At 44.4% G+C, this 22,242-nt stretch overlaps 1 protein-coding gene across 1 annotated transcript in view; it reads right to left on the bottom strand.

The window, feature by feature from the left end:
* Nucleotides 1–22,242, bottom strand: part of ADAMTS2 (ADAM metallopeptidase with thrombospondin type 1 motif 2) — a 172,254-nt gene that overhangs the window by 52,716 nt on the left and 97,296 nt on the right. Inside the window, exon 4 of the mRNA XM_015875604.3 lies at nucleotides 242–444. Within this exon, the coding sequence (XP_015731090.3) occupies nucleotides 242–444 (203 nt within the window). The remainder of the gene's footprint in view (nucleotides 1–241; nucleotides 445–22,242) is intronic.

The following is a 22,242-nucleotide window of genomic DNA, read 5'->3' as shown; positions in this document are numbered from 1 at the left end:
AAAGAACATAAGTGGGACTTTGAGTTTTAATGGTCCCACTGTCAGCTTCTTCCTTGGCCCCTTTTTCTTTTGTTCCTTCTCCCCTTCTGCCTTTTCTACAAGTGGCCTGGATTTTGCTCCTAGAACTATTTCACCTCCTGCTATGAGAAAAAAACCTACGATGTATTAAACAGCAAAACCAACATCCATCCACCCTCCCCTCACTGCCATCTCACCGTGCAGCGAGCAGGGCTGTACTCACAATGTTCATCAGGGTCAGCAGGTACTTCTGAACGTGTTCCTTCCCATGGAACTGAACAACTGAGTCATCGACCCCCAGAAGGACTTCGATGTTGTAATCATCATCCGTCGCGTGTCTCCGGTGGCGCTGCCTCACCCTGTGTGCCTGATCTTCAATAAGGCTCAGTGCACCGTCGAGGCCATCCCAATTAGTTAGGTTAGGTGCTGCAACCAGACAAACAAACAAGTTAGCAACCAACAGTGGTTAAGGCTCAGGTCTCAGCTAAGCTGAGATAAACTTGAAGCAGCAGCTTTTGTTATGTTCTGTATGTTATGTAACAGTGTAATTTTCCCTCAATGTCAGTTAAAGATGACCTCAATGAGAGCAAAATCTGACCTGAAAGATTGCTTTGCAGCATGAAAACAATACTTTCTATAAAGCAATACTGCGTTATAACTACAAGGCCAAAGGGATAGATACCAAGGCCTTGACAAGAAGAATGGAGATGTTTGCAGTAAAATAATTGTTGCTTAAGAGTACTTAGATTCATGGCATAATTAAGGTTAGTGAAGACCAGTAAGATCATGCAGTCCAACCCATCCCTTCAGTGCTCTGTGTGTTGCTCAGTGCCACATGTAAGAAATGCACCGTTCTGGGACCTTGTGCTACCACGGGCACCCTTGATTTCAGAACCACAGGCAAATGCCAACCCCACACTTTGAACCTGATCTTACTGCCCCACAGTCGTATTTCCAGGCAGATACTGTAACCAACAAAACCTGTTCCTACTGTGCAAGTAGTAACAACCCAACATCCCCCACAATACACCAGCTCCTTTCCTCAATACACTCATATCATTTAGCAGCACTGGCACGGATACTCTTTATCACTACAAATCAGGAATGCACTTCAGATATGAGATTCATTTTTAGCCACATTCAAGATTATTTAACAGCTTTTCATTTTTTGTTCCTAATTTGTCATGTCACTTTGCATTATTGCATGTCAAAGACCACTCCATCAGGCACAACAGCAGTCAGCATTACTATGAGCCATTACAGTGCCTCTAATAGGAAAAGCTTCTATTTTGGCAGGATGGGATACACTTTATGTGACATAAATGCCCTCAAAATAAACATGAAAGTAGGGAATATTGACATTTCAACCAATAGAATAACAATGATTAGTGTTAATATCTTTATTATCACTTGTATTTCAAGAGCCCTAATGTCACGGGTTACTTAGATTTACCTATGCCCGTGACAGGGGAAGCCACCCCACGCCCCCCCCCCCGGGGCCCGGAAAGGAGGGGGAAAAGGGGAGTGGGATAAAACAGTGACAATCTAAGGAGGAAAAACTTATTTTACTAAATATGATATCGAAATACAAGATAACACAATATAATATAATTAAGGCTAACAAAATCGAACGAAACAGAGAGAGAGAGTCTCCGAAAACCGAGAGGCCTACTGTGAACTCTAGGCGACACGGCTGGAACGCTTCCCACTCTCCGAGAAGTTCGAGAGAAGAAGGAGGGCACTCCAGCCTGGGAACAAGATTATATAGAGTCCTGGTCCCGTGACTTATTGTTACTCCTGTTGTTCTCTGGGATATGTAGTCTTCTTTTGTGGACTGCACATTCAACAGAAGTATCCATACTTGACATGATGTTATGATGTGGAATACTGATAGCAAAATTACAAAATTACAAAACCATGACATTCCACCCCTTATTCTACATTATTACATCATGGTTAATATATACATATATATACATATATATACACGTATGTAAAATTGTGATAGCTAAATAGTAGAATTGCATGTAACATAACTAAATGTACAACTATAATAACTAAAATACACTACACATGCAAACATATATATATATATATAGATACATAAAATTATTGACTGCATTCCCCCAGCATCAAATTCCCTTGTGGCACACATTGAACATCCCCATCCTTCTGCATTACCCACCAAGTGCACCCAGGTCCCTGGGCAAAGACAGTTCCACGGATAGGTTTGCCCTTTCCAGAAGCTGGAAGGACCCAAACAGCTTTTCCCAACATGTTCTTTACATGTATAACAGGGACCTTATCTCCTTCTACAGTGTGTAGGGGGCTAGATTGACTAGGACCATCACGATTGACAGATCCTCTAGTATTGACCAACCAAGTGGCTTCTGCCAGATTCTTCTCCCAGTGCTTAAATGTTCCACCACCCATTGCTTTCAACATAGTTTTCAACAACCCATTATATCGTTCAATTTTACCAGAAGCTGGTGCATGGTAGGGAATATGATAAATCCACTCAATGCCATGATCTTTGGCCCAAGTATTTATAAGAGAATTTTTTGAAATGTGTCCCATTATCAGATTCAATTCTTTCTGGGGTGCCATGTCGCCACAAGACTTGTTTCTCAAGACCTAATATGGTGTTTCGAGCAGTTGCATGGGGTACTGCGTATGTTTCAAGCCACCCAGTGGTTGCCTCTACCATAGTGAGTACATAACACTTACCACTGCGAGATCGTGGCAAGGTGATATAATCAACCTGCCACGCCTCCCCATATTTATACTTTTGCCATCGCCCTTCCTCCCAGAGAGGTTTCATCCTTCTGGCTTGTTTAATTATGGCACATGTTTCACAATCATGAATAATCTGCGCAATAGCGTCCATGGTTAAGTCCACCCCTCGGTCTCTGGCCCACTTATATGTTGCGTCTCTTCCTTGATGGCCTGAGGTCTCATGAGCCCATCGAGCTAGAAATAATTCACCCTTATTCTGCCAGTCCAAGTCAATTTGAGCCACCTCAATTTTGGCAGCTTTATCTACCTGATGGTTGTTTTGTTGTTCTTCAGTAGCCCGACTTCTGGGCACATGTGCATCCACATGACGCACCTTTACAACCATATTCTTTGTTCGGGAAGCAATGTCCTTCCATAGTTCAGCGGCCCAAACAGATTTTCCCCTCCGTTGCCAGTTATTTTGTTCCCACCGCTGTAACCACCCCCATAAGGCATTTGCCACCATCCATGAGTCAGTATAAAGATACAGCATTGGCCACCTCTCCCGTTCAGCAACATCTAAGGCCAGCTGGACAGCTTTTACCTCTGCAAACTGACTTGATTCTCCCTTACCTTCAGTGGCCTCTGCAACCTGTCGTGTGGGGCTCCACACAGCAGCTTTCCATTTGCGATGCTTCCCTACAATGCGACATGATCCGTCAGTGAATAGGGCATATTTCTTTTCATTTTCTGGTAATTCGTTGTATGGTGGGGCCTCTTTAGCACGTGATACCTCTTCTGCTGGTGATGTTCCAAACTTTTTATCTTCAGGCCAGTCCATGATTACCTCTAGGATTCCTGGACGATTGAGGTTTCCCATTCGCGCTCGCTGTGTAATCAGCGTAATCCACTTGCTCCAGGTGACATCGGTAGCATGATGGGTGGAGGGAACCTGTCCTTTGAACATCCAGTTCAGCACTGGCAGTCGAGGTGCCAAAAGGAGCTGTGTTTCAGTCCCGACTACTTCGGAAGCAGCCCGAACCCCCTCATACGCGGCTAAGATCTCCTTCTCAGTTGGAGTGTAGCACTCTTCAGACCCCTTATATGATCGACTCCAGAATCCCAGGGGTCGGCCTCGGGTCTCTCCTGAGGCTCTTTGCCACAAACTCCAAGTGGGGCCTTTCTCTCCAGCAGCAGTGTAGAGGATGTTCTTTACATCCTGTCCAGTCCGTACTGGCCCCAGGGCTACAGCACGGGCTATCTCTTGTTTAATCTGTTCAAAAGCCTGCTGCTGCTCAGGGCCCCATGCAAAATCATTCTTCTTCCGCGTTACCTGATAAAGGGGGCTTACAATGAGGCTGTAGTTTGGAATGTGCATCCTCCAAAAGCCCACTGCACCCAGGAAAGATTGTGTCTCTTTCTTGCTAGTTGGTGGAGACATGGCAGTGATTTTGTCGATCACATCTGCTGGGATGTGACGACGTCCATCCTGCCACTTTATACCTAAGAACTGAATTTCCTGGGCAGGTCCTTTTACTTTGCTTCGCTTAATAGCAAAGCCAGCTTGTAGAAGAATCCGGATTATCTGCTCTCCTTTTGTGAAAACTTCTTCTGCTGTATCACCCCACACAACAATGTCATCAATGTACTGCAGGTGTTCAGGAGCACCACCCTGTTCCAGTACAGTTTGAACCAACCCATGGCAAATGGTTGGGCTGTGTTTCCACCCCTGGGGCAAACGGTTCCAAGTATACTGAATGCCCCTCCAGGTGAAGGCAAACTGTGGCTTGCATTCTGCGGCCAAAGGAATAGAAAAGAAAGCATTGGCAATGTCAATGGTGGCATACCATTTGGCTGCTTTTGACTCCAGCTCGTACTGGAGTTCCAACATGTCCGGCACAGCAGCGCTCAATGGGGGTGTGACCTCATTCAGGCCACGGTAGTCTACTGTCAGCCTCCATTCTCCACTGGCTTTACGCACTGGCCATATGGGGCTGTTAAAAGGTGAGTGAGTTTTACTGATCACTCCCTGATTCTCCAACTGGCGAATCAAATCATGAATGGGGAGCAAGGAATCCCTGTTGGTGCGATACTGCCGTCTGTGCACTGTCTTTGTAGCAATCGGTACCTGCTGCTCTTTTACTCGTAGCAGCCCCACAACAGACGGGTCCTCTGACAGGCCAGGCAAAACAGACAGCTGCTTAATGTTGTCCATGTCTACAGCAGCTATCCCAAAGGCCCATCGATACCCCTTAGGATCCTTGAAATGCCCCCTTCTGAGGTAATCAATACCCAGTATACATGGAGCCCCTGGGCCAGTCACAATAGGATGTTTTTGCCAGTCTTTGCCAGTGAGGCTTATTTCAGCCTCCAGCACAGTCAATTCTTGAGAGCCCCCAGTCACTCCAGAAATATGGATTGATTCTGTCCCTTCATGACTGGAGGGCATTAGGGTGCACTGTGCACCGGTATCCACCAGCGCCTTATATTCCTGTGGTTCTGATGTGCCAGGCCATCGAATCCACACAGTCCAATAAACTCTATTATCCCTTTCCCTCCCCTGACTGAGGGCAGGGCCCCTCTATTGGTTACCTGTGATGACTGGAGCAACTCCACTGGTGGTTGGTATGTCTAGTAGTTCTTTCACCCGTGCTCGTAGTGCAGACGTGGGCTGATCATGCCACTTCCTCATGTCTTCTCCACGGTCACGTAGGTAGCGCCACATGGAAACACGCGGTGCAATCGTACTGTTGTTCTTTGCTCGAGCTGGGAAGCGTGTGCGTTTAACAGCTGAGACTTTTGATGATGCAGGTGGGGAGTAGGACTGGACTAGTTTGATCAGATCCTTCATTAGACCTGGTGGCCCGTACGAGGATTGACCTTCATCAGTTGTTTCTGATACTATTACGGGATCATTACAATTAGTTGATGGAAACAATTTCTTGCACATTTCATCTACTCGGTTTTCTAGCCGTGAGATGGCAGAAACTGCGGCATGCAGTTGGGGGAGCTGCTGATCGATGGTTTGAAGCATTATAATCAGCTCAACAACTCGGGGCCATCTGTCCACGAATCCTTTAGATCCTGATACCAATGACTGTGCAATTCTCTCTGGTGCTGTACTTGTGATTTTCTGCCACATGTCAGGATCGGCCCTCACTCTCTCAGGGTCAAGTTCGCTTGGATCAGGGCTGTACAACATTTTCGCCATGGCCAATTCCCTCAGGCGCTGAATACCTTTTTGGACGGTATTCCAACTATCAAATTTAGGCTTCAAAGCATCCTTATAGGGGTACCTTTCTCTCACGGCTTCTAACAGCCGCAACCAGAGAGTAGCAGCTCCATCCGAACATCTGCTAATCCCTCTGTCGATACCTGCATCTTGGGCAATGCTTCCTAGTTGGCGAGCTTCATTACCATCTAGAGACAAGCTGTTGGCCCCATTGTCCCAGCAGCGAAGCAACCAAGCAAGGATACCTTCATCTTGACGCCGTGTAAACTCCTTTCTTGAGCCTTGGATTTCAGTCAGCTTCAGAGGTCGACAATAGGTGATTTCCTCCTCATCATCAGTCTCTTCTTCATGCCTCTTGGTTTTTGCCTTTGCTTTTTTCGGTACTGCTCCATGCCCGGCACCTGGGTCTTCTGCTGCCCCCCCCTGTGCTTCTCCTTCTTTTCGTTCTAGACGCGTGGACACCCGTTTCCATTTCTTGCCTTCCACAGGGGCAACTGATATTGCTACTGATGCCTCCTGTGACTGATCAGAATTAACTTGGGCTTGAATCTCAGATCGGAAACTCTCTCTCTCCAGAATAGTATGATACAAAGCACGGTATGCATAAGCCAAACCCCACATAAGGTTTACCTCCTTAGATCTCTGACCCAAATACTCACTTAATTTCTTAGGGTCCCTTAGGTGTTCAAGAGTGAAATCCCATGACACTGCGGGTCCCCATGCTTCTAAGACTTTTCCTAAACCTTTCCATATTCCCTGCCAGTCATCATTCTCTGGCTCTGGAGGAGACTTCCGCATAGAACGAATGCATAGGAACATATATGCATGCATTGATAGTGATAACATGAATGCAAGTATGAACCCTATCTCAGTTATTGAAAAGCGTGTGGAAATCTGAGAGTACAACCTAAATAAAAAGGGTTTTTTTAGCCTGTACAATGAATTAAACATGGTGGTGTTTGTAAAATTGCCTGTTCCATCTGGGATGCAAGTATTTGTAAAATTGCCTGTTCCATCTGGGATGCAAGTGTTAGTAAGATTCACAATTGCATCTGAGGTGTAGATGCCAAAATTCTGACCATACCACATCTCGTAAAAGTACCAAGCAGGTGTCTCCATCAGTATCCACCTTATTAGGCTATATATCTGCACAATTCCACAACACCAAATTATGGTGTTAATAGTTGACCAATACTTTAAGAAGATCATAATTGCTTTCAATCCCTTAAACAGAGCAACTGGGATGAAGAGTGGATTCATAGCTGGCAGGCTCTGTAAAAGTCAAAGCTAGCTAGCTTTGCTCTAAGGGAGAAAGAAATCCCTTTGTTTTCTACACAAAAGTTAGATAGCAATGCTGAGAATGTGCAGCAGCCCTTAATGTTGACAATTTGTCTGGTATTTCAAGGTCACGTTCTCCGTGAGCAGCTACGGAAAGATAACACTCCGAACACTCCCGTAACGAAGCTCTTTAAGAGCAAAGAGAGAGTTGTTCTAAAAGCTAAAAAGCTCTATGCCCGCATTCTCCACCAAAAAATCTGTCACGGGTTACTTAGATTTACCTATGCCCGTGACAGGGGAAGCCACCCCACGCCCCCCCCCCCGGGGCCCGGAAAGGAGGGGGAAAAGGGGAGTGGGATAAAACAGTGACAATCTAAGGAGGAAAAACTTATTTTACTAAATATGATATCGAAATACAAGATAACACAATATAATATAATTAAGGCTAACAAAATCGAACGAAACAGAGAGAGAGAGTCTCCGAAAACCGAGAGGCCTACTGTGAACTCTAGGCGACACGGCTGGAACGCTTCCCACTCTCCGAGAAGTTCGAGAGAAGAAGGAGGGCACTCCAGCCTGGGAACAAGATTATATAGAGTCCTGGTCCCGTGACTTATTGTTACTCCTGTTGTTCTCTGGGATATGTAGTCTTCTTTTGTGGACTGCACATTCAACAGAAGTATCCATACTTGACATGATGTTATGATGTGGAATACTGATAGCAAAATTACAAAATTACAAAACCATGACACCTAAGTATCTCTTGATTTCAGAAAATAAAAGAAAAAAGACTTACACGGACAGGCAGAGGGAGCACTGAGGGTTGATTAAAGGCTTCCAGTGCTCAGTTCAGAGCAGCATAAAAGGAAGCAGAGTGAGGAGGCTAAAGTCATCACCTTCAAAGATGAAATACAAAACAACTCTTGGAAATGTTACTAAAGAATGTGGATTCTCCATCTTCATATACTGAAATTTTTACATCAAAATTGGCTGCTTGGGATGAGATGAGTGGATTACCAGGCTCTGGGCTCATTACAGGAATATCTGGATGGCCTTCTACCATTTCTCCATGGAACTTTGAGGACATGAAGCCACAGCCTCAGATAAACAGAGAAGGCCCCATGCGGCACTGGCTCCTCCATCCCCACGGAGCTGTGATCTCCTCCTAGGCTCAGTCAGGGCTCAAAACCCACCAGCATCCAGCACCAGCCCTATCTTGTGTTTTGCTCCACTGGGACAGCCTCAGTGTTAATCCTCACTGGTGCTCAGAAGTAATTACTGAGCTATTACAGCAGGCTCAGGAGATTCTCTATAGGATCATGGGGCAATCACATATTCATAATGTGTAAGGCAAATCAGAGTTAACGTACGCTTTGACAGTAACTGTTATAAGCTTTCTAGAAAAGTAAGACTAGTTGGCAGGGGCTGCTGGTCGTGTCCTCTCTCCATTGCTCATGGAAAAAAAGCACAGCAGTAAGCAACAAGGCTAGAGCTATCAGAGGTGATACTGCAAACCAGCAGTGCAGTGCCTTCATCCGCACTGTGCCAGAGGCACAGCGTGATCCTGGCATCCTGCACTTACCATCCTGCAGGGCAGGCTGCCTGCTCCCTCCCTGCCCCTCATCTCATTGCCGTCCCGCTGCAGCCCTGGCCGTCCTTCTGGCTCATCAGAAGACTGATCGTGTTTTCCACATTACCTTCGCCCCCCTCCATGCTTTGCTCAGTAACGCTCTGAGAGTCATCTCAACTGCACTGTATTTTACTAAGTCATCCCAAGACTTCTCCATCGTTCGTTCATTTTCAGCAACTTTGGCCAAATCAGTGCTTCAGCAGCTAATTATTGGTGCCAACTTTGTTCTCCATCTCCCAAGAGCAGACGCTTGGCATTTGTAGGGCTAACAATAGCCTCTGTTGAAACCTTCTGTGTTCCCACCAGGAAAAACTCACATTTCTCAAAATTAAACACTGAGAGACAGGGTTGTATTTTTCCCCTGTGCTAATCATCCAGACTAAGCACCACTCTAACAGTTCACCCACAAATCCCTTTAAAAAAAGTCTTCTCTTTTTTAAGCCAACAAAACATTCATTGATCATTCAGTGATTTTTTTCTCCTAATACTGCAGACCTTCTTTCCAGTTCAGTATAAAAGCTGTTGATAGAAGGAAAACTCTGCTTCTGGACTAAGCATAGAAAGGAAGCCCTGCAGCCATGCTCCTGCCTGTGACAGAGCCTTCCCTGCGGTGCTGCGAGGGGCAGGAGACAGCCCAGTGTGGTTCTGCACATGGTTGTTTTGTTGCTTGTGGTTAATGCAGGCAAGCAATCCCAGCTTATCCCAGGCAGCAAAGCCCTGTTTGCTGAATCAAGAACTATGCCAGTTCTCTGATATATGGAGAGCACATCAAAACCTGAAGGGGAAAAGTCCTTATACTGTGTTTGTACTAACTGCTCGCAGCATTACAAAGCATACAAGATCCTTTTACAGTGTTCCCTTTTCCCAAGCACGTGCAGTACCCCAGGCTTTTCTCTAATCTGTTCCAGTTTTCAATCTAGTATTTATTCCTTGCTATCTGGGCTCTGACTGGGCTTGCTGTGTCTGAGCACCCAGCTGTGTGCAGCTTCATGTTCTGAGACAGGCAAAATCCCCACTGACACCAACGTCACTTTGACCCTTGCAGGACCACCACCTCCACCAGCCACAGCAGCACAGCCTTAACGCTGGAAGCCTGAGTTACCACATTTGTTCCATACAAGAATTTTCCATTGGTGATCATTCAGAATTTCCAAAAAACTTATTTTGTGGAAACGTTTGCCTCGCTCATTAATCTTTGATATTGTGTGCTTTACAGAAACCTAATTAGATGACATCTTCAGGCCTTACCCATCTCAGCAGTCAAACTCCAACAGATGCTGTGAGTTACTGAAGCATGAACATGCTGCTGCCATGAAACTGCCTCTCCCTGTGTTTCTGTCACTCCCTTTAGGACGTTTACCAAAAGTACAGTTGCTGGCATGCGATCTTGCTTTGTTTTTTCATGATGACTTTCAAAAAGGCTCATAGAAATACAGATGTACCTACAGTACTTATGAGTCACTTACAAAACTGTTGCACTTTAAAAACAGTATCAGCTTTAGGGCTCCCCAGTTTCACAGCAGCAATACTGCCCTAATAAAGGACTTTCTCATTTTTTACCTTCTCTTTCTGGCTGGGGAAGGGGACTTTCTGGAAAGTCCAGTACAGGGACCAGGGCAGGCAGCCAGGTGACTGAACTGCATGACTTGTTCACAGCCATCATCTGTGGTTTGTCAGCAGAGCAGCCCACTGGAATTCCTCTTTAAATAAGAATGTACAGCGTGCAGACAGGCCAGCCACTGTATTTGATGCAGGTTGTTTGCTCTGAGGACACTTCATCTGTTACTGCAGAGCAGGCAAACACCTGAACCGAATGCTGAGCGCCACATCCTCTGCTTGATGTTGACATGCTGATGTGCTGCTGAGCTCCATTCCCTAGATACACTAGTGAATGGACTCCCAGCTTCCCATTCCTCCATGCGTGTTGCTGCAAATCATCTCTTTTTTTTCCTTCCTTTCTCTTTAACCACAACGACTCAGCTTGAAGCCCAGCTGGAGCCCACTCTGCTGTGGGGTAGACAGAGCCACAAGGGCCACCCTGGGCTTCACACCACTCACAGCCGATGACAACAAACGCCAAGCCTGGGACTTGCTCTATCCCTGTGTGGGCAGGAGGCCATCCATCTGCAATCACAGAATCACTAAGGCATGAAAAGACCTCTAGGATCATCTCATCCAACCATCCAGCTACCACCAATGCTGCCCACTGACCACGTCCCTTGGTGCCACATCTCCACACTTCTTGAAAACCTCCAACGACAGCAACACCACCACCTCCCTGGGCAGCCTGTGCCAGTGCATCATCACTTAGTACTGTGAGTGCAAGCAAAGCAGGGAATCACAAGCAGGCAGGATGGGCTTGCTCTGGCTCTCAGCTTCCTACTGCTCAAATCCATCTGCACCTCTGGAAAAGTACCAAACCCCCTGACAGCTCACCAAAGAACTGCTCTTTGGGGAATAGCACATTAAATCACAAGTCATCTCCCTGCAATGCTCCCTGCCACCCGCATGCTGCAGGCTTCTGCTGTGCCTGTCCCCCGCGATCAGCTCACTCCCCAGTTAACCCCCCTTCAAGTATTCCACCAAAATCCTCATCTGTCTTCCATGTTAAATTGAGACCTGAACCACGAAGGTCAGAGGCAACAAAGAACAACCAACAAATCTTACTTTTTATTCCTTGCATTTTTTCTCCCATTTTTAAGTTTCTCAGCATGTACTTTTTTGCTATTCCTTGCCACTGTATGCATTTGTGATGTGTTTTGTTCATCTGTTAATCAATAGTTTCTCTGTTTTTTTATTTCCTCTATTTATACAACTCTGCTCATCTTCTCTTTTGCTTTATTTTCCAAACGTCCTCCATTTGTCTTTCTCCTCTCCGTTGCCATCCTGCTCAGCTACATTTGCCTTCCATAATTTATAAGTCCCTTTTTCATACCACTGTCTGCATTTGGACCTTTCTGCCATATGTCATTCATACAAACCCAGGGTAAACCCAACAAGGTGAATTAAAATGGATGAGAGCTCCTGTGAGGTGAAAGTAAATTGAAAGCGGTCTAAACAAGAAGCAAATCAAGCACAGCATGCTGGGCACAAGGCACAAAGCTGGTCCTGCTTAGAAGAGAAGTCCCAAGAGAACATTGCCTCAACACAACTTCAGTTTGGAACTCAGTTTTCAGAGGACTTGTGGTATTCCTTGAACCACAGACCAACACCGTGGCTGTAACCTGGCACATCCTCACCCAGGAGCAATTATCACAGCTGAACTCTGTGGGTGCACGTTCAGATTCCTTCTCTTTCACTTTTTTCTTTTTCTTTTTCTTTTTTTTTTTTTTACATAAACGTAAAGCAAGACCACACAAGTAGTATGAAGACCAGGCACCCTCACAGAGGTTACGAGTCCCAGTACTGCCTTTATCCAGAAAGAAAGGTAATTCAGATGGAAAGTGTTAGGCTGCATGCCCTGCTAACCATATGATCTCATTAGGAGCTCCTTGCCTCTTCATTTACAGGGATGCCATTTCTGGTTGAACCACATTTTGGCACAGAGTTTGCTCCACCCTCCATCCATCAGTGGGAACTTCCCCGCTGGGCTCAAAGCAGGTCCCAGCTGCAAGGGGCACAGTGGGGACAGCAGCCAAAGGCTGCTTACAGTAACCTGCTCCCAGCATGAGAAATTGGTCCAAGTTCAAAGTATCTGAAATACGGCATATGTGGGCCTTCACTGAACACTGCTGATATCTCCTGGGTTAGGACAACCAGCTCATATTTGCACAACAAAAGCACATTAGCAGTATTGTACAGCACATCGCACAATGGTGGGCTGCAAATGCTCACCATTCTCTTTCCTCCTGGTCGCCTACACAACAGCACAGGAACTTAAATCTGGGACACGCTCAAGAGTCTGCCTGAATCGGAGTTACAAAGAATAACGAAGTTGAAACCTACCAAAGTGGTGAAATGTAGGAGAACTTTTAAAATTGGGAAAGAAAAAGTCTTTTGCAAAGGATAAACCAATTAGCGCAGTGACAATGGCCAGGTGGACATGGTGGCAAACGGCCAGGAGAGAGACACTAAGAATAACCACAGCCAGTTGTTGCCAGGGAGACTTTTTTGGCATGTCACAACAAAGAGAAAAGGTATTACAATGCTAAAAAGAAACGTTGGAAATAAATTGATCTCATCAGGGCCACAGTCACACAATGAATAACACAAAGAGGAGAGATAATTGCTCTGCTAAAAGATTAAGTGAAAGCAGGGTAATGGAATACCGTGGCCTAATATATATATATATTGCAAAATGGTGCAATATCTTATGTTAAAATTTCAACTTTCATATTACAACATAATAGTCAAGAAGGTGAAATGAAAAGAACTGCAAACCTACCAGGCAAACAAAACAGCGTGACCTTGTTGAGAGCATTTGGAGAACTGAACAGAAAGTTTTTCCAGCAGTAAAACTCATCCTTCAGAACATTTTCAGCTGTCAGCCCAACTACAGCAAACACAGGTTGCACAATGCAGCACCGAGCAATGAATAAGCAAAATGTTTATAACTCGGTGCTTAAAATTAAGCTCAGAAAGGGCAAAAAAAGCTACTCTATAGAAAATTAATTGATGGGCCAACCTCTAAGTTTCACTGACTTGACTGCACCTGGAAAATGCTTATCTTGTAGGAATTTTGGCAAGTCATTGCAAACTGGCCAGCACTGCAGAGCTTGTGACTTGCAGAGCAAGTGGTGAGATCGACTTCTCACATTGCACTGGTTTGCACAGCCCAGACCCATCCCAAGAACACGGCCCCATCCCTCCAGAGCATCCCAGTGCACGCAGACATGCAAAGTGGGCTTTGCTCTAAACAAACCCCACTGAGTTACACAGCTCTGTATACTCTCAATCTCATTTGCAGCTAATGCAAATTAGCCAGAACACAAAATTCAGATAGATGAGAAAGGAAAGGTTTCCACTGTACAAGCTGCGCTGCTGAGGGCTCCTTACATCCTCCAATGCAGCATTTATGGGCTACTGGAGTCCAACCTGCCACCCAGATACTCGATTTATGATCCTTATTCCGAGCATGACTAAATTACAGCAAATTAGCACATTAAATGAGCTGCCTTGCTGACCTCTGGCTTTGCAGGTGACACATCTAACAATCCCACTTGCATTTTTAACAGAAAGAAATGCCAAAGCACAGTGAAGGCCTTGAATAACAACAGGTTGCAGGAGATGGCAGCTGTCTTCCCAGAAGCCAACTGTTTTGCAAGAAGGGGAAATTAAGTTTTAATTACAGCTCAATGAACAAACACTAAAAAATACAGATTAAAAGTCAAATTCCTAACCAGGATGGGTGGTGATGAGGGGTGAGAGGAGGGGTAAAGAGTGAAGAAATACATATAATAAACACTATTGGAGATAGCTGATACATAACACCTGAAGCCAATATATATCTTTCCAGCACTTTAGGCCTTAAACACTGACGAACAAACTTTGCCTTTTGGTAACATCTCCAAGTAGAACTCTACCATCCTTTCAAAAGGGAGCTCTTGAGCGAGGCATGAAGCCTCACAAAGTTGTACACGATCCAACCAAATGTTTTCAATGTCAAGTATCACAAACACAGCACAAATCTCATCAGTGCAAATAATGAATCACACAAACGACAATGCAAACAGGCCCCTGTTCTTCTACATAATCATAACGATCTTTTAATTAGACAAAGCAAACGTTCTGCTGTGTTCAACTTGTGGAGAAAAGCAAAAGAACAAAGTCTTCCAAATTCAAGGGTGAAGAAACACGAGCAATTTGAAGTGCCTCTAAGTTCTACCAGCTTCTTCTGTTTCTGAGAATATTATATCAGGAACCGTGAGCCAGTTAGGAAAGAAAAACTCTGATTTAATGAGAAGAAAACATCACTGGGGCAGTTTGAGCAATGGCACTGGGATGTATGGTGCCTTGGCCACTGACACTGGCAGGACTTGAATCAGAGTGAGGAGGAGTTATAATTTTACGTAGGTTTTGAAAATACTCTTCTTGCTAAATCTGCCAGGGCTTTCCGTAGTAACAAAACCAGCTGCAATTGATTAAAGACTGTAAGGAAGACAAAACTTTCTTGGAGGAAGCAGGAATTTCTTAAGCTTAAAAACGACAGTAAAAAAAGCCCTGAGAGACAGAATCGGTCTCTGTTCTAGTGAAAGCACAAGAGCTTCATTCCCAAGGCATTTCAAAATGAGGGGCAAAGGCTTCTTTTGTCATTTGTACAGAGAGCTCTGGATCTGTCAGGTCCTACCAAAGGCAAATTGCTAAGCACTGCCTCTTCCTATTGCAGTGTGTGGGTGTGACATGGGGCCCACAGACAACAGCTGAGAAGAGAGACTTTTAAATGCAGCCCTACCCTGGAAGATGCATTCAGAATGGAGGCAGGTGTGGGGAAGGAAGGGAGGAATAGAAAAAGCAAGGAAGGAAAGAACATGAACGTATGCATGGGGAGAGGGCAAATCAAGAGGTACAATCTGGAATAACACCACTGCAAAACAGGGAAGTGGAAAGAAACCACAGTCAGTCGTCCTGCTGCTGTTTCCCACCAGCTCCAGGGTTCGACCAGGGCTCACTGCTCTCCTGCTCCCTGAGCTGAGCACCAGCAGGAAGGGAAGCAGAAGACAGCACTCTGGTGTGCGTGAGCAGGGCTCAAACACTGCTTTTCAAGATAAATTTAGCATTAATATCTACAGGCTTTGGAGGGATTAGAGCCAGGTCAACGTTCTGTTGTTTAGTTTTCTGGCAGTCCCAAGTTATTTTTAATTCATTTGCAGGTAAATGAATTTAATACTGAAAATTTTAAGAAGAAAAAGAAAGAAATCATTTTGGTTGATCTGAAATCACATTTTTACTCATTTGATATAAAACCAAGCAGCTCATTTGAAGCTTCGCTTCAAGGAATCGTTAAAAAATATAAGGTATTTCAAGGGAGAGGAGGAGAATGGCTTGTTTTAAACTCACTGCCAAGAAATCATCAACTTTAAGGTTATTCATTCTGTATCTGCATGAAGTTCAATGAAAATGCAACACTTTTTATCAATAAAAAAACATCCAACTCAATTGTAAGCACCAGACCTAAAGGGGGTTCCCATTTGTCCCCTTCTGCCATCTATTACCCCTCTCCTAAAGCAACGATCTTCATTTCAGGACCTCCATATATTCACCAGGATATTTAACTTTTCTTGATAAGCAGTTGCACTCAGTGCAGTCCGATTTGTCCTTCAGATTGGCTTGCAGCCCATCAAAATGAGGACATTTGCCTGTCGAAGGCAATGTAGCTGGTAGGATGTAATTCTCCTTGGCAGGCTTTGCAGAACTTCTCCAATAGGGACAAATCAGATTCACTGCACCTCAAAATAAAAGGCTATCAAGAATTACATAGCAAGGAATTTATCTCCTACATTAAAGACAGTATCATCTTTGCCAGTGTAAGCAAGGCTTAGAATGGTCAGAAATTGCATTTGTACCCACTTTGCAAAGTGTTACAAAATTGCTTTAGCATTAATGATGCTTCTACTCATCATGTTGAAAATGAAATCAGACTTTAGAAAGCAAATGGACAATGTCCTAAAAGAAGGGCTGGGAAATCTTTTACACACACACACAATAATAGCTAAAAGGAAAGAACTCTGTATTTTCTCAAGGCATTAGTGTGGTGGCAGGACTGGTGGGCAATTCTTTTCAGCTAATGTTTCTATTCAACCTGTTCTAATAGGGGTCACACACATTGGAAAACTATCAGAAACGATGGCAAGCTGATATCCAATTCACAGAAATTCATTAAACCGTCTGAAAATGTATCTGTGTTAATTCACATTGATGTTTCGAAGGTGAACAACTCATCAGCTCTTGGAGAACTGGGAGGAGCTGTTAAGGATGGTAACACAGCTGCTCCAAAGTTTCAGATGGGTTCTGCCTGCTGAACTACAACAGCAGGAAACTGCTTGGCCCCTGACCCGTTACTTTTGCAGAGCTCGGTGGAATTGTCAAAGCCAACAACAGCTACAACCAAAACAGCCACATTTCAGAGCACCTTAGAAAGCTGTTACCTTCTTGATTACCAACTGACAGCTCTGCTGCCACAAGCAGTAAAAGACCCAGAATTTATCATTTCTGTCCAAAACTGGTAAAAAAAGAGTCATCCAAAATCCTCTGTTTCTGCAGCAGTCTGTGGGGTTTATCCACACACTTCTAATACTAATACTTAGCAGAGCTCTGTCATCTGTTTCTGCCTACTTAAAGGAGTTGCCAACCCAGCTGCTCTTAGTTTACCTGATGCTAAAGCAGTCTGTGTTCAATTAAACAATGAACATCAAATCAAAGGGAGCAAACAGAAAACCTTTCCACAAATCATCAGCCCTAACGTCACCCCTTACGTTTAAATTCAGGCACCAAAAGGTAAAAAAGCTACTTACAAGTACAACCATCTTTTCTTTACTCTTTCAGATGGCCAAATGCTTAAATAAAAGCACTGATCATACAAACACTGGAAATATAAATTATTAATGCATGCGGTGCTAACAGAAATAGTAACGTGTTCCCCCCTTATGTCAGAACAGAATGTATTTTCAGTTCTCTCTGAGCAAAAAATATAACTTCAGTTGCTCAAGAAAGAAATTTACATTTTCCCATTATTTCAGAAGACAAGAGAAGCCTATGCAGCTAAACCCACACTGCTAAACAAATCGAAGCAGTAACAGAACATGCTTTAAAGAGATAGAGATATCTTAAAAGGAAGCACAGAGGGAAAACCAGCATCTTGGGGTAGCTGAAAAAGGCACATTTTGGGCACCAAGGTCTCTGTGACAGATTATTGTCCCCTAAGCATACTTTCCTCTACATCTCTTCTGCAAAATGAGTGCCACAAATATTGCTTCCTTCAGTCCACCTGTATTTGTTCACACAGATCTGAGACTGCAAACAGAGTTGAAAAGTCACGTTTTTTTTTAAAGTTGGACAAAATAGCATTTATTTGGCTGACAATAGTTCCATTGAATTATGCAACAAGAAAAAGACACTGAAGTACCACAGTCAATAAAGACTGCTTGGCTGTGGTGCCCCTAAAGCCCCCGTAAGTCCCAAACAATTAGTGTGGACCTTCAGAACCCTGCAGGATCCTACACACGCTGAAGCTGATGCTGATCAATACCCATCCCTTTACGCGTCCCTTCCTCACTGGTTTCACCATTATTAGAAAAAAAAGTGGTATGAACAGCCACCGCTGTCCCATGGAGCTTCAAAAGAAACCAAAGCGCTGCTGGCATCTCACTGCCTGCTCCTCCCGCATGTCTCCATCTCAGCTCTGGGCTGCCTTCAGCACAAAGTTTTACTTCTGACTTTTCCTATATTTCTTTTAATGCAGAAGAATTTTAATTTATCACTTTTTCACTCCTCCCAATCTATTTCAGACCAATCTTCTCTAAAATTTCTGGAGCTTTCAGAGAGTTTTCTTGCACTCTGGTTTTGGTCCAAACTGCCTTAGTCTGAAATGCCACAGTGCAGCTGAGCAACTCCAGCATCTTCCTGAATAACTGGCTCTCCCAAAACAAGCTTTGATTGCTTTGGAATGACTTTCAAACCAAACTTTTTGAGAGGTAATAAGTAGATAAATAAATACGGTAGAGCAAAGACTCGGGCTTCATTTCAGTCACCAGCTCAGGCTATAGCAGGAAGAGGACATGCAAGCATACAAGACTCCAGATGCTAATCTTCAAATGGCAGAAGCTAGCTCTGGCTTGTAAGGATGCAAATGTTGTGAAATTAGTTTGTGTCTTCATTCTCTGCAATATAATGTGAATTAAAGGGGTTGATTCACAGGAAGAGCCAAAGGGCAGAGTGCAAAGGAGGGCTGAACCTTAAGTGGGAGATTTAGGTAATGTCCATCCTACAGGGAAGATTTGAATTTCAGACACAGGGTTCCAGACAGTGCTCGAGACTCTGATAAACACTGCTCTTTTCCCACCAAAATATAGACCTGGGATGAATTAAGGGTCTCCTTGTTTTGTACCTTCCTCCCTGCAACGACAAATTCAAGCCAACGCAGAAACAAGTGAAGAAAAAATCTCTGATAAGAATTAGATTCTTTTTATGTTCATGGGGTGGATCATTTCAGATAATTACTCCAAAATTATGTTGAAAAACTTATCTGGGAAGCCAAGTCATGCTCTGGGATACAAAAGAGAACATCAGTATCTGGATCATCTAAAGTAAGAGGAAAGTCAGGAACAAAATGTCCGAATCATGAACCTGCCACATATTTTTTCTAACTGCCACAAATTCCAGGTCCATTTGAAGTCCCACAGCAGAGAAATGAAGGCAACCGATTGAACTTCCTTGTGAAAAGGCTGGAAAAAAACAATCCTACGGAGTACAGCATGGGGCCTTGCAGAAACGTCCTGAATTCAGCCAGTGAGACTGATGCTCATTGTAGAAACCCTTTGTGTTAGTCAAGGCAGAGAGAGGGTACAAAAGCACATTCTCATCCTGCTGCACACACAGCCCCACACCCTTTATCTCCCAGTCCTAAAGGCCTGGACCCAGCTCAGCCCAGATGTCACCTACCTGGAGCTCTCCTAACCAAACCTAAGATGTGCCCAGGAACAGTGGTCAGCATTCTGCCCTGCTGACACCAGTGGCTTAGCTCAGCAGAGCCACGTTTCCCCTCATAACTCAGAATAAGCTCCAGGAAGCCAATGCTCTTCCCCAGTGACAAGCCATGGCCAAATTCCAGCTGGATCTTTGGGGCAGGGAAACAGCTCAAGGTAAAGTGTGCGTGAGATGTGGAAGAAGGGTGGTATGGGCTCAGGGAGAAGAGCTGCTCTGTTTGGCAGATATGCTCAGAATGATAGATCCAGAGGGCTGTGGGAAGAGACATTCAGTGTGCTTCTGGGTGCCAGGCCAGGGAGAGAAATGCCAGTGAAGATCAGGGAATGGCTTGGGTTGGAAGGGACCTTAAAGGTCATCCATTTCCAACTGCCAAGTTCTGCAAGGGAAGAAGAAAAATAGGGGGTGCTGATGGCACAGAATGGAATACTTCTGCAATGGAAGTAGCTGGAAGCAACAAGCCATTTCCTCCTGGAGGCAGCTGCATTCTCTAACTTAGTGCATGCCTGCTTCCTAACGTGAAGCTAGAGGGACGTATAATTACGGATGTAGCATAAGGAGCAGACAAGCTGAATTAAGCTTCCGATCGCATGTCTAATTTATGTACAACTGCAGCAATTACAGATGCAAATTAAATAACTGTGCAGAAAATGGATTTTATTAGCCAGAACTAAAGCCCGGTAAAACTCACTACCTCATGCACATCTCCGCACTGAATGTGCCTCTTTAGAATGTCAATTAGAAATGTGAGAAACAACCAGGATTTTCTATTTCCTGATCTGAAAAAAGGGAGGCTGTCAGAGCACGTCTTTCTTCCACCACAAAACAAACAGGAGCTCTAATTGGCAATTTCAGAGCAATGCATTGTTTTACAAACAGCAGTTTGATGCACGTTATTTATACTCAGTCTTTCCTGTCTGACATGGCCAAAAAACGTTTCATCTAGTAACACCGTATACTTGATGTACTCAGATTCAGAAGAGACCTCTGGAATTAAGAGTTCTAAACTCAATGCTGAGGAGCACTGTGCTTCATTTCGTAGCCCCTCTGAGAACTGGGATGTTGGAGGTCTCTTATTGTGGTCCAGGACACTCCTCTCTCGATGTTTTAATGCTGAAAGCCCTCAAAACTTCTGTCACTCAGACTTAGTATGGAGTGCTGCCATGACTAAGGAGCCAGTGCCAGTCTGACAATTTGTTTAAAAGCAATAAAATACGTTTTTCCTATTAAATCACACTTAATCCTGCTGCACAGTTCTTACACAATTCCCCGCTGTGTGTGATTAATTCTTCTATACATCTATGTAACATGAGCACCAGGACAAGAAGTTTATATATACCACTGTACCTACACTCTCTGCCTGATTCATCTGTTCTTTGGCAGTGGGAGGGGATTTTCCCAGCTGCCCCCATTGAGCCTATCTGCATTAACCACTCCAGCTCTGACCTGGAGTGACCGCAGCTCTGTGCAAGGGAATCCTTGCATGTCCCTGCACAGCCACCAACACACTGCACAGATACATGCCAGGGTGCCCAGCCAAAGTATTGTCTTAGAGTCTTAGGAAGACTGCCTGCATGTGCTCCAGGTGGGGCAGCATTGCCCAGTGCCCTTCCCCAGGTGCTTTGCTCTGCTTTAAAATACCCAGGTTCACTTCCATTCACAAACCATCTCCCAGCAGACCTGCACCTCCATGCTGTCCCTACCCAGACCCTGCGCTTCTCCTGCCAGGGCGCAGTGTGGACGCTCCTTCTGGATTCAGAAACCTTCAGAATTTAAATAAACCACGTTCACTGACTTCCCCTTATCTCTTGTGGCAGTTATATCCTCTAACAACTCCAGCAAATTACTTCAGCATGACCTCCCTTGTCTGAATGTCTGCCAGGTAGTCTTAATTAAACTGTGCATTCCCATCCACACTCTCCACAACACCCTGAGGAGAAGTTTCCAAGATTTCCTCATTTTGTATATTCCCTTGGATCATCTTTCATTAAACAGCAATAATGATAAGCAAAATGGAAAAGACAAGAATACTTTTGTATCTGCACAAAAATAGCACACAAATAACCAGAAATGGGTTATCAGGAGCAGCCACCCCACAGTGACATCCCGAGTTCTGAGCACTGCCTACAGCTGCTGAGTGGAAGTGGGAGGTTTTCATGGTGTTGTACTGATGAACACCTGAATAAAATCCAAAGCTGTGTTCAGAACAGGGTTACAATGGGATTATCTAAATTGCTAGAAGAGAATACCCACAAGCACTGATTTGGCTCATGATTTAACTAACAGGAGCACATACACGGAATCATTTCCAGCTTTCATAACTAAGAAACTCACACCAAAGGCATTATTATTTGATAATTCAATTTTCATGTTGCAGTTTTAGATTCAGGAGTTCCAGACTCCATAAAAAGCTTTAAGAAACACAACTGCCTGTGAGTTCACTTCTCACATTGGTCCCCTCCCCTTAGAAATCAATGCTGCATCTCCTGATAGTCTGAGTGGAGAAGGAGCATCCCAGTGGCTCCAGCCCAGCTCAGCTCGTGGTCACATCACCAAGGCTGGAGCAGAACAGCAGCAGGAGCCTGCTCCATAGCACACATCATCCAGGCAAGGTGAGTGTGGCAATGGAAGGCACAGGTTTATTAATCCTGTCAAAAAAATACTTTAAGGAGATTTAGGATTTACATTTATCCCTTGATTTGAAAAGATATTTTAAGTCCTGCCTTTGTTT

The sequence above is a fragment of the Coturnix japonica genome, unplaced genomic scaffold (genome assembly GCF_054131305.1).
Source record: "Coturnix japonica strain WE unplaced genomic scaffold, WE-NBRP24 Scf048, whole genome shotgun sequence".
In the NCBI taxonomy this organism is placed as follows: domain Eukaryota; kingdom Metazoa; phylum Chordata; class Aves; order Galliformes; family Phasianidae; genus Coturnix; species Coturnix japonica.
The sequence above is the reverse complement of the archived record's forward strand: the minus strand, read 5'-3'. Positions and strand labels throughout refer to the sequence as shown.